At 42.8% G+C, this 12,272-nt stretch overlaps 1 protein-coding gene across 1 annotated transcript in view; it reads left to right on the plus strand.

Annotated features, from left to right (window-relative positions):
* The window catches only part of ARHGAP15 (Rho GTPase activating protein 15), an 884,620-nt gene that overhangs the window by 473,054 nt on the left and 399,294 nt on the right, over positions 1–12,272 (plus strand). Inside the window, 1 exon segment of the mRNA XM_060257451.1 lies at positions 562–668. Coding sequence (XP_060113434.1) covers positions 562–668 — 107 coding nt within the window.

Genomic DNA, 12,272 nt, shown 5'->3' on the forward strand with positions numbered 1-12,272 from the left:
TATTATTATTATTATTATTATTATTATTATTAATCAATGCAATCGATAGAATAAGACATCTAATAATGTAATAGGACAAGGATTACAGATAACTAAAACTGGTGTAAAGCAGCATGATTTCACTCCACCAAGTTAAAAATATAATACACCAAATTGCAATTGAGCCAGATTGTAAGCAATTTTAATGCCTGTTGATTTCAACATAAGCCCCCCTTTCCCATTCAAATAGTAGTTTTGCATTCTTTAACTGTATGGTTTTATAATTTTGATCTTAACTTTATGTAGCCAGGGGAAAATTTTTATTGATTAGTGCTTTCTAAAACATTGGTTTAATATCCCGGTTTCACTGCAGAATTAAACTTTGCTTTTAGCATCATAATTTTAGCAGCTTTGTACCAAAAATATTTCAAAGCATACTTTCCTGAGCTTAAATACTCATTTTGCCTTATGGGATACATATCTTTGTTTCCTTAGGTCTCTATTCACTTTCAATGATGTAGTCTTTTAAGTGAGTAATATTGTTTTGTATAGCTCTTTTCCAATTCTCCACCTAATACAAAGAAAGGCATGTCACATCAAGGACCAAGGAGTTCAGAATTCAAATATCTTCAAGTTTTGAATTGCTGAGCAGTTTGGAGAGTCAAAGCCAGAAATCAGAAGATATTTAAGTAAGTGCCTGTTATGTAGACCTAAGAAAATATTGTCATTATATGATACAACTCAATATTAGCTATATGAGAAGTTTAGAAGTCACTTAGAACACATGTATAAAAAAAGGATAAATAACAGTACCTTTGATAGAACTAGATTAACAGAGAGAGGCCTAGAGCTGATTCAGATATAACATTACCCAGCCATTGTACACAAATAACTGCTCAAATGGAAAGTCTACTTGTATGAACAGTGTAATATCAGAGATGAGTTGTGTAAGACTGTAGTACTTTCTCTATAATCAGGGAAACCACAAGCCATTATTTCAAGGGCAGGGAACGTCTGGCCCTCAGGCCATTTATAGCCCTTGAGATCACTTGGTTTGGCCCTCAGGAATTGCTGGGCTGAGCTGAGCTATGTGGCAGCCTCCCTGGGGCACAGCTGGCTGGCAAGGATCGTGGGGCCCAGCCACGTTGTGCAGCAGCCTCCCTGGGGCCCAGCTGGTGAGTAGGGATCACAGGGCCCAACTCCAGGGCCTGCTTGGCTGGCCAGGATCACTACAGGGTCTAGGAAATTCACTGCCACAGTTCAAGTAAGTTTCCCCCTCATTTCTTTATTACCCTTTCTTTCTATTTCTTCCCCCCATTTCTTGATTTCCCTTAATTCCCCTTCCTTTATTCCTTTTCTTTCCCTTTCTTCCCCCCCCCCATTTTTTATTTCCCTTTCTTCCTACATTTCTTTCTTTCTTTCTTTCCCTTTCTTTTCATTTCTTCCCCACATTTCTTTATTTTCCTTTATCCCCCCATTTATTTATTTCCCTTTCTCCCCCCCCCCTTGTTCTCTTTCTTTCTGTCTGTGGAACCTGAGTGGTGGGCATTGTGAAGGACTGCTGCTTGGGTATGTGGGTGCCTTGGGTCTGGTGGGAGCAGCTGCAGTTTCTGCATGAACGGAGGAGTAGCGGGTGTTGGGGGTGGGAGCCAGCTAAAAAGGTAGTCCCCTGTGCAAGCATCAGCCATTTTTGACTCTGGGGTGATGTTGCTTTCACAGCGTTTTCACGGCAGACTTTTTATGGGGTGGTTTGCCATTGCCTTCCTTGGTCATCTACACTTTCCACCCTCCCCAGCAAGCTGGGGACTCATTTTACTCACTTGGAAGGAATGGAGGCTGAGTCAACCTCGAGCCGGCTACCTGAAAACCCAGCTTCCGCTTGGATCAAACTCAGGTCGTGAGCAGAGGGCTCCGACTGCAGTACTGCAGTTTTACCACTCTGCGCCACGAGGCTTTGGGTGGGAGCCAGCTACCACCAGTTCAACTTGCACTTGATTATCCCTGATGGCGTGGCCTAATATGCTAATGGATGTGTGACATAGTATGCTAATGAATTAATATGCTAATTTTAGGGGTGCGGTCTAATATGCTAATGTGTTCCTGCTGGCCCATGAATGATGTTATAAATATCCAGATGGCCCATGGCAGAAAAAAGGTCCCCCACCCCTGTCATAGCGGTTCCCAAATCAGTCTTTTCCCATCTTTGACAGGTTTGGCAATGAATTCCTTACTGTTTCACTCATGACTTGGCTACAGTGATCCATGTAATGGTCACTTCCAGACTGGACTATTGTAATTTGCTCTGCACGGGCTCACTCTTGTACATGATCCAGAAGCTACAGTTGGTGCAGATCTCAGTAGTGTATCTGCTATCTGTACCGTCCTTCTGGGAGCACATTCAACCAGTGCTTCTGGTTGTTAATTTTAACATTTAAGACCCTGAGTGTCCAGGGGCCAACATACCTACAGGACAGCTTCTCCCTGTATGTTCCCTGAAGGGCCTTATTGGGCTGACAAACATCTTCTGGTAATCCCCAGCCCAAAATATGTCCATTGAGCTTCAACTAGGGCCAGAGCTTTTTATTATTATTATTCTGGCCCTGACCTGGTAGAATGAGTTCCTGACAGAGATCAGGGCCCTGCAGGATCTTTTACAATTCTGCAGGGCTTGTAAAACAGAACTATTCTTCCAGGCCACAGATGTCTAATACTATCTGGTCCCTCCTGCTCAAACTCCCTGCTGAACTGTCAAACTATCAGAGCCAGTCCTAGACAATCTGGCGCCCCAGGCAAGGTTTAGGTAGCCGGCTCCAGGTTGACTCAGCCTTCCATCCTTCTGAGGTCGGTAAAATGAGCACCCAGCTTGCTGGGGGAGAAGCGTAGATGACTGGGGAAGGCAATGGCAGACTGTTGCAAGCAGGGAGTTGGTAAACCAGGTACCCTTAGAGCCTGCCGTACCAGAATACCAATAAACTCAGAAATAGAACTGGTATGGCAGTATCATCTTAGATTGTCATCTTAAATCGCCATCTGTATTGCTTTTCTGATTAGAATGTGTTTTTTTAAGTTTTGATGGAATTATTGTTATAATTTTATGCTGTAACCCTCCCTGTGCCTGTTCACAGAGAGGGCACGACAGACCGACCGACAGACAGACAGATGATAGATAGATAGATAGATAGATAGATAGATAGATAGATAGATAGATAGATAGATAGATAGATAGATAGATAGATAGATAGATAGATAGAGTAGAAATGGCATATGATTACCATGAGAGAAACAAACAAAACTGAACCCCCATGGGAGACTGAGGGGGTTCTGCAACCATGAAAAGTGTTGAAGCAAAAAGGCTCAAAATGGCAACATATGAAAGCAGAACAAGATGGAAAAGGGCATGACAGATAGATAGATAGATAGATGAAAGTGTGGAGAGGGAGATACAGGGGAAGAGAGACACCTCCACACAAGTCCTTGAAGGTTCCCTGCCATGCAACTGGCCACTGTTTTCCTAGAAAGAGGCTGAAGGTGGGGGGCAGCACAAGAAAAAAAGTGCAGGTAATGTAGGTTGACAGTTGGGTGGGAAGAAGATAAGGCTGCCCTATCTCAAGCAGGGGCTATCTGCTGCCCTGCAAGTGATACGTTTGTGGTTTGCAGGGCAAACGTGTGTAATACCTGCTTTCCCTCCCAACAATTTAAAGGGACCTTTAAATGGTTGGGGGAAAGTGAGGGGGGGCATGTGTGTATGGCACTGTGTCCCCGATGTGCTGACATGCCTTTGTGTGATGTCATCATGTTGGGGATGGCCCCCTCCCAGAACACCTTCCAAACCCCCCCGTCATGGAAAAGATGAGACCTGGCAACGCTAATGAGACACCTCCAATGAATGCAATCAATGTTCCCTCTAAGCTGAGTTAGTGTGAGCTAGCACAGTTTTTTAGCCTCCAGTTCACACATTTTTGTCTAAACTCAGGAAGGATGACCCCAGAGCAAACTAATTTATGCAGTAGCCACATTGCTCTCTCACAACTTTAATGCCACCTCACAAAGTAGAGTTTTTGCTCACAAGACTCCACAGCTTGGAGGGATTATTGTTCATGACTCAGAAGCAGAAAATTATGAACATCTGGAGAAAGGGGGAAATGGGGTGTCAAGGTGATCTGAACAGATAAAAAAGGATAAGTATCTGGTGTAGAATGAAAATAGCTTTCTGGTTGTTCACTATCACATTTTTATCCTTTTTTGCTTTTGTTTTTTTTTAAAGACCATGTAAAGGCTCAAGCCAGGACTTTGCTTTTCAATCAGATTCAGATGAGTCAAAATTATTGGAAAAGGACACAGTTACTATTAGATACCTCCAAAGTATTTATAGCAGTGGTTAGAAAGAAGCATGTATACAGTACATTTATGATGGCAGAAAGCAGGTACACTACTTGCTTTTAAATATTAATTTGGTTGCAACTAGAAGATGCACACACATTTTCCTGCATATGAGGACATCTTCATTGTCTCACTGCAATAAAAATGTTCATTTTGAATGGCAACTCTATTTGGGATTGTGGTCTGTAGGAACACCACAAGATTTATGCCTTAAACTGTCATATGAAATTATAAAATGCCTTACTGGTTTGAACCAAAAATTCATCTAACCTGCACTGTTTTTCCAGAAAGTCAGCCAGATGGCACTGGGAATCTTATAAGAATGTGAAGTCAACCAGCCTTCCTAGTTGTTTAGCCCCAGAATGTATGGGTATATTTCCTCTGGACATGATGGTTCTATTTAACTATCATAGCTAAGGTGATAGGCTAAGATAAGAGGTAGTTTAGATATTAATCACTGAATAAGCATCTTAGTCTTCAAAGGATATTGGTGAGTATCAGTAAATGTGTCTGATCATGTTGTATATCTTCATGAAAGTTATATATCTTCATGGATCAAATGAGTTTGTTATTGTACTGATTACAAATTTACCTAGTTTATATCAATTTGGTTGTGAGGCTGACGCCTTTTCAGCTTTTGTAAAGCTTCCAATGCATGGCTTTGTTCAGCCCTAGTTAAAATGACTTGTGGTGAAAAGATACAATCCATGGAACCTTACTTCTTTGCTGTGTGTTGGCAAAGTGCCACTATGCTGTCTCACCATTTGTTGTTGTCTTTTATGCTTCTTGGCATCGTAATTCTAACATCTCACCAGTACTGATTTAGAAGACAGATCAAATTCCCACCAATGACAAAAGTTATCAAAGATTCCAGTGCATGAACTACAGTGAGTTATGAGGAGCCCCTTTCCTGCTTAACTTTTCTTTAAAAAGTAAAAGCGATCCGGCATGAAGACTCACTGATTCAAGCTTTGTGTGTGTTTAAATAGCTTAGATTATGTTTCCTTAAAAATATGTATTTGGAATTTTCTTTTGGCCCATTGAGACTCAGTAATTATGTGGAATTAGAAAAATGTTAGCATTCACTTACTTATTAGTAGTCAAAGCACAAACTATTGTCAGTTTTCTGCCTTTGGCTTTCTATGCCCTTAATGTTCACACCAGCATCGTCGCCAGAATTATCAGTAACCAGAGCCAAAATTGCTTTAAAAAGGCATGAGAACTGGTAATGACATGTTGTTAGCAGTTAACAGGTGGTCGTTCCATTGTCCAGTTTGATTGTGGAGCACAAAGACGATATGTGCAGTGTCTGCAATGAGGGCATTTCAAAAGGTGTTTTTTTAAAAAAATAAATAATCAAAATCTCTTTCTGGACTGTCCATGTTCTTGGCAAATGCCCACAAGCTAAAGAAATGAGTATATGTTTTAACAACATTATTTATATCACATTTAAAGTGGAACAAACCAGAATATTTAAATGCTAAGGCAAGAAGAGCAGTTTGCATAATCAATAAACACACACACACACTTTCCCTCCTTGGTTCTTGTTCTGGGATAGAAAAGGAGTGGAATAGGTGGTTTTCATTAAAAGCTCATAGAAAATGCTTCTCATCTGACTACAGATGATGGGTAGAAAACTTCATAATCATGAGCTTTGCATTACAAGACTTGCTAATGCTTTGAAGTATCTGTGTCTGAAATATAAAGAATGAACAGATGAGTATAGATCAGGGTACCCAACACAGTGCTCATAGACCCCATGGTGCCCACGAACACTTTTCCTAGTGCCTGCCAAGTGTTTTTAGAAATTGGGTAGGGCTGATTTGATGCTGTGTGAGTTTTTAAAAAAAACATTGCTTTGGCAGTAGCTGCCCTGTCAGCACAAGGATTTGCAAATGTTTTACTGAAAGTATGTTTGGGCAACCATTTTGTAGTTGACCCCGCCTTCTTTGGCAGCCATTTTGTTTCCGCTATTTTATGGTTGTGCCTACCATGTCATGTCAGAATTCCAAAGGCTCAAAAAGTTTAGGGAGCTCTACTATAGATGGTTGTCATGCTCCAGAAGGGTATGAAAGTGTGAGATTTACATTGTAGGCTACAGAGTAGCAAAGATCTGACCACGCATGAATGTTCATTACGTATATTGTCATAGCAGACAGTATAAGCTGCTGTACATGCAGTTTGTTTGGTTATATTTATTTATTTATTTAAAACATTTCTGCATTGCCTTTCCATCCAAATAGGCTCCCCAAAAAAGGGAACTGATTTGATTGGCTGTGTGGATTTTTATAAACATTGCTTTGTTCCAAGTAATTCTGGCAGCATGAGGTGCTTTACCAACCTTTAGCATGTTTCTCACCAACAATAAGGTGGGAGAGTCTCTCTCTCTCTCTCTCTCTCTCTCTCTCTCTCTCTCTCTCTCTCTCTCAGTTCTTTCTTTGCTGCTGCTGCTGAAGAACATCTCTATCTCATGTCTCCTAAAAGAAAAAGCTCCTTTACTGAAGATTTCACACAGGATTTTCAGTGCAAACTGATGGCTTCAAAAGCACTCTTCAAAATATTGGTTTTCCTGCTGCAAAACCGAGATGGCACAGATGGATGGCCATTACTCAAGCCCTTTATTTCTTGAGGGAGGCCACAATAATCAAGATGCACTGTTATGTAAGCAGTTTATCCCAAAGGCTCACAGCAAGAAGTCTTCATGCCTAAAAAGCTGCTTTGTAGAGGAGTGTCTTGAAAGGAGTACCTCTGGCTCCACTGCACTTGGTGGAGACTATGAATGGCTGGCTATGGCTTCATAATTCTCTCCAGTTCTGACCCTCCTGTTAGTTCCAATCACAACATTGGTTCTGCAAACTCCAAGTTCCACTCTGAGATCTCATCCATATTCTCAAAACCAGTTGGAACCTCCTGCCAAAAAGTCAAGTCTAAGACAAAAAAAACTCAGATTAATTGCATAAACTATCACCTTCAGTTCCAAGAAAGCCATGAGAACTACCCTCACGTCTGAAAACTCCCTCCTTTACACTTCACTCCAGTCATCTATCCTCTCTTTACATCTCCAAGGTAAGATCCTGCATCTAGAAGAGCCATCTGCAATTATCCCCATATTGTCTCTGTCACCAGTTTTCAGAACTGTGCCAGAACTGGATTCAACAAAGAGAATGGGAGACATCAACAATACTGTCAAGCTTGATTTTGTAAGAAGAAGAAGAAGATATTGGATTTATATCCCACCCTCCACTCCGAAGAATCTCAGAGCGGCTCACAATCTCCTTTACCTTCCTCCCCCACAACAGACACCCTGTGAGGTGGGTGGGGCTGGAGAGGGCTCTCACAGCAGCTGCCCTTTCAAGGACAACCTCTGCCAGAGCTATGGCTGACCCAAGGCCATGCTAGCAGGTGCAAGTGGAGGAGTGGGGAATCAAACCCGGTTCTCCCAGATAAGAGTCCGCACACTTAACCACTACACCAAACTGGCTTTTGTAACTGTTTTTGATAGTGGGATCCAGGTTTGCTAAGTCTCCAATCCTTCAATAACCATGCAATTACTGAATCTAAGGCTGTGTGCCCCCCCCCCCCGAGAGCCCCAGACCCATGGATCAATATTCCATTATAACCTACGGGAATCGGTCTCCATAGAGAATAATGGAGTGGCCAGCAGACATTTCCTCCCCCCCCCAATGACCCTGAAGCAGGGGGAGGGCCTCTAAATCAGGGGATCCCCTGCCCCCACCTGGGGATTGGGAGCCCTACCTGTTTTAGGCATTTCAAATGGTTGCTTGACATCACCAGATGTCTATCTCATTATAAGGAAAAACAGGCCTCCTTGTTTTGCTAGGTTTGACACTAGTGTTACAGAAGTTTTTTTTAAAAAATATTATGAGGCTTTTTAAAATGACTTCTTATAATTTCCTTATGTGCAGTGGATGCTGTGAATGTTTTACAATGTTTAGAAACTGTTAGCAACTGCTAATTTTTTACTTGCAGCAAAGTGGAAGGACTCTTCAATGCCTACATTTGAACAATGGGGCAATAAATTATGGGACCTTAAGAAATAAAGAGGATCTCTGCACCCTTGCTGAGGGTAGAGGAGAAGAAAAAAATACTGTTGCGCACCTCCTTGTGGAAGTGATCACAGGACCCACACATGGAAGGACTGTAGCCATAATTTTCATAAAAGCTATTCATTTTGCAGTGGAAAATGTGTTATTGGTTCAAATTAATTTTTGTCTGTTTAGGGACATAGCTTTTTAGCCAATAAGCTATTATCTATCTCTCTATTACATCTATTTTTCACTAACACACAATTCATTTTATGGCGCTTTACGGCAAACACAACTGCTGTACAATGTCTCAGTAGAAGCGGCAATGGTAGGTAATGTAAAGTAAAGTAAATTAAAGAATATCAATCGGAAAGCTCCACAACAGATTGCTATCTGGTTTCTTCTTCCTTCTTCTACCCACCTCTCATCTTTTGACTTTGAAACCCAACAGTTTAAACTGGGTTCTTGTTTCAGCAGCTTAATCCCCTTTTATAAATCATGTTCAAGTACTAGAACAATTTGCACATCATTTAAGAATATTTACTTTGAAACATTCACCTCAAGCCTTTTTGTATATCCTTTCTCTCCAAAGATTTGTAGTATTTGTTTTGTTCTCTGAGGTATAAAAGACCTGGGTAAACTTTATTCCTGTTGTTTCAAGATTAGGCAAATAAAATGCATATTTATTCAACTGGGAGCGAAAGAAGCTTTAGTAAAGACGATCATACATATAACCCTAGGGAATTATATAATACAAAATGCCTGCCTTAAAATCTCTTTAGACTTGTTCAAAACTGAATTGAATGACTTCTCAAAAAAATGGGACCCAGAAATGCATGTTTTATAAATATTTTTATCTTTGTTGTGTGAAGGAGAGAGCTATATATATTTTTGTTAATAAAATCTATATTCAGTAGTGGTAAGTTAACATGTACAGTAAAGGATATATTGTGAAGGAATGCAAGTAAACTAAGCTAACACACATGCCAGTAACCAGTGCTGCTTTCAGTACAGCATTGTATGCTTAAATATCTATTGAAATTATTGAATGCAATTATACTCTTGGATACAATTATACCCTGGGCACAGACCAGAATACAAGCCAAAGTCTGGGCTGAACTTTGCCCAGTTCAAAGTTCAAAAGGCGTGACTTGAAAATTACATGTTTGCCCCAGAAATCTCTGAACAACTCAGAACCTCTCAGAAAAGAAATCCCTCCCACAATCTTTCTTGTGAAAATGCTATTTTCGAGCACTGGAAACACAAATAGGGACCCTCCCAAGCTTGATAGGCAATGCTGCTTGCCAGTAACAGATGGCCATCTCTACTTGACCAGAGTATAAATGCTGGAGGAGCATGAATTTTCTTTATTCATTTACACTGGGGCTTTGAGAGGAGAGGGAATCCCTGCAATCATGAAAGAGCTTTGTTATTGGGCATGGATGGGGGAATTTCCTGGATCTCCAGGCCATGAAACACACTGCCACACAAGAAATCGTTATCATGATTATGAGTCAATCAGCAGCCAGGGAGATTCCCTGGGTTCCCCTGTTGCAATTCTCCCCAGCCCCCGGGTTTTATACTCAGGCTGGCCCTGCCACTAGGCAAACTAGGCAGTTGTCTAGGGCGCTGGGAGGTAGGGGGCGCCGAATTGGGCTCCCCCCCCTTCCCTTGGCAAACACCAAGTTTGCCTCCTCCCACCCTTCCCTTCCTGGTCAATTTCAGTGCTGGGGAGCTGGTGCTCAAGCGCCGCAGTCCCTGGCAGGCCATCTAAAGCTGCCCCGCCACTCCCAACCACCTGATAAAGACTGCAAATGCGAAAGACTCACTCAAAGTCAGCACTGTGGAGCCAGGCGGCTGGCCGGCCACAGCGGGAAGGAAAGGGTGCACGCCACCGTTTCCCACTTCCTGGATGGGAAGGAGTGGGAGGAGGGAGCTGCAGTGTGTGCCCTTTCCTTTCTGCTGTGGCTGGCCCGCTGGCCGGCCCTGCAGCACTGACTTTGAGTGAGTCTTTCACGTTTGTAGTCTTTATCAGATGTTCGCTGCGGGGGGGGGGGGGCTTTAGAAGGCCTGCCGGGGAGTGCGGCGCTTGAGTGCCAGCTCCCCAGCACTGAAATTGACCAGGGAGGGAAGGAAGAGGTGCAGCTGCAGGGGGAGGGAGCTGGGGGGAGGCAGGGTGCAGCAGCTCCACTGAGAGGGGGGGCACTGTGGAGGGGGGACCCAGGAGTTTGCCTAGGGCACCATTTGCCCTTGGGCCACCCCTGTTTATACTTTGCAGCTAAGGATGGATGGGCAAACCTGGGTTGAATTCATTCACTTTCACAAATCATTTTTACTTAGAGGGATTTTCCTGCAAGCCTTCTCTCTGGCAACTAGAGACTTTTCCTCTCCTTTTTGTTTTAGTTAACCTTTCTACCCCCTACCTTGGTTTGCAGTAAGACAATGAGGGGTTTTTCTTTGAGTACTTTTGGAGTACTTCGGGAGGGACTTTTTGAGAGTTTCCCTCTCTTTTCCATTTCATTTTCCTTTCCTCGCCCTTTCTTTGGATTTCAGCAAGACAGTGAGGGTTGTTCCTTGTACATTTATGGAGGGTGCTTTGGGGAGGAGGAAATAATTCAATGGGATTTCATATCCCCTTATACACACCCTGTGCTGCTTTTTCTTTGGGGGAGATCTGTGTTTCTGCTTTCAGTTTTAACTCCCCCCCCCCACTCCATGGACCTGGTGATTCATGTTTGACAGCCTGTCTCTCTTCACTCAGCTTACCTTGTGGGGCCTGTTCCAGAGTTACAGCCTAGGGTTGCCTCATTCCTCTGCATCTCCAATACCCCTCTACTTCTTCCTGTTTTTTTCTTTCTGAGTTGTTCCACTGCTATTGCTTGGGGTTGCCCTGCCTCTGCATCTCATAGAATCATAGAGTTGGAAGGGACCTCTACGGTCATCTAGTCCAACCCCTTGCACAATGCAGGAAACTCACAAACACCTCCCCCTAAATTCACAGGATCTTCATTGCTGTCAGATGACCATCTAGCCTCTCTTTAAAAACCTCAAAGGAAGGAGAGCCCACCACCTCCCGAGAAAGACTGTTCCACTGAGGAATCGCTCTAATGGTTAGGAAGATCTTCCTAATGTTGAGCTGGGAAATCTTTTGATTTAATTTCAACCCATTGGTTCTGATCCTACCTCCTGGGGCCATAGAAAACAATTCCACACCATCCTCTATATGACAGCCCTTCAAGTACTTGAAGATGGTGATCATATCACCTCTCAGCCGCCTCCTCTCCAGGGTGGTGACAAAGATGGTGAGGGGTCTGGAGACCAAATCCTATGAGGAAAGGTTGAAGGAACTGGGGTTGTTTGCTGTAATGGAGTCAGGAAAACAAGATGGATTCTGGTAATGTTAGCCTTTGGTTCATAGAAACAGGCTGGAAACTGTTTGCCTGTACCGTCCATGGTGGCGTGGCTTCTTTCACTGCAGCGGCCAAGACTGGGCATGCAAGGAGTGGCTGGAAGCTCGTCTGTAGTTCTGGCTAACACCCATCCAGAGATGTAGAATGCTGCTGCAAAGGTGAGGCTTATAGTGTTCACATGAGCCTTAGAAAATGTGGGCAAAGTCCACTTCTTAGAGCAGATGTGTGCGAGTCAAAACTCCAGGCACCGTGGCAACCATACTGGTGATCATGATGCCCATGCGTATGAAAAGTAGGGGGCTTTTTCTTACACTGTTCTCCAAGAATTTTCAAAAATAATAGCCTGAGGCTCAGAAATTACATCTGCAAGCTCTTTTAGAACCCTTGGATGCAATTCATCTGGCCCTGAGGACTTAGTTTCATTTAAAGAAACTAGGTGTTTATGTACTACCCCTAC

Source organism: Heteronotia binoei, chromosome 16, assembly GCF_032191835.1.
Source record: "Heteronotia binoei isolate CCM8104 ecotype False Entrance Well chromosome 16, APGP_CSIRO_Hbin_v1, whole genome shotgun sequence".
In the NCBI taxonomy this organism is placed as follows: Eukaryota; Metazoa; Chordata; class Lepidosauria; order Squamata; family Gekkonidae; genus Heteronotia; species Heteronotia binoei.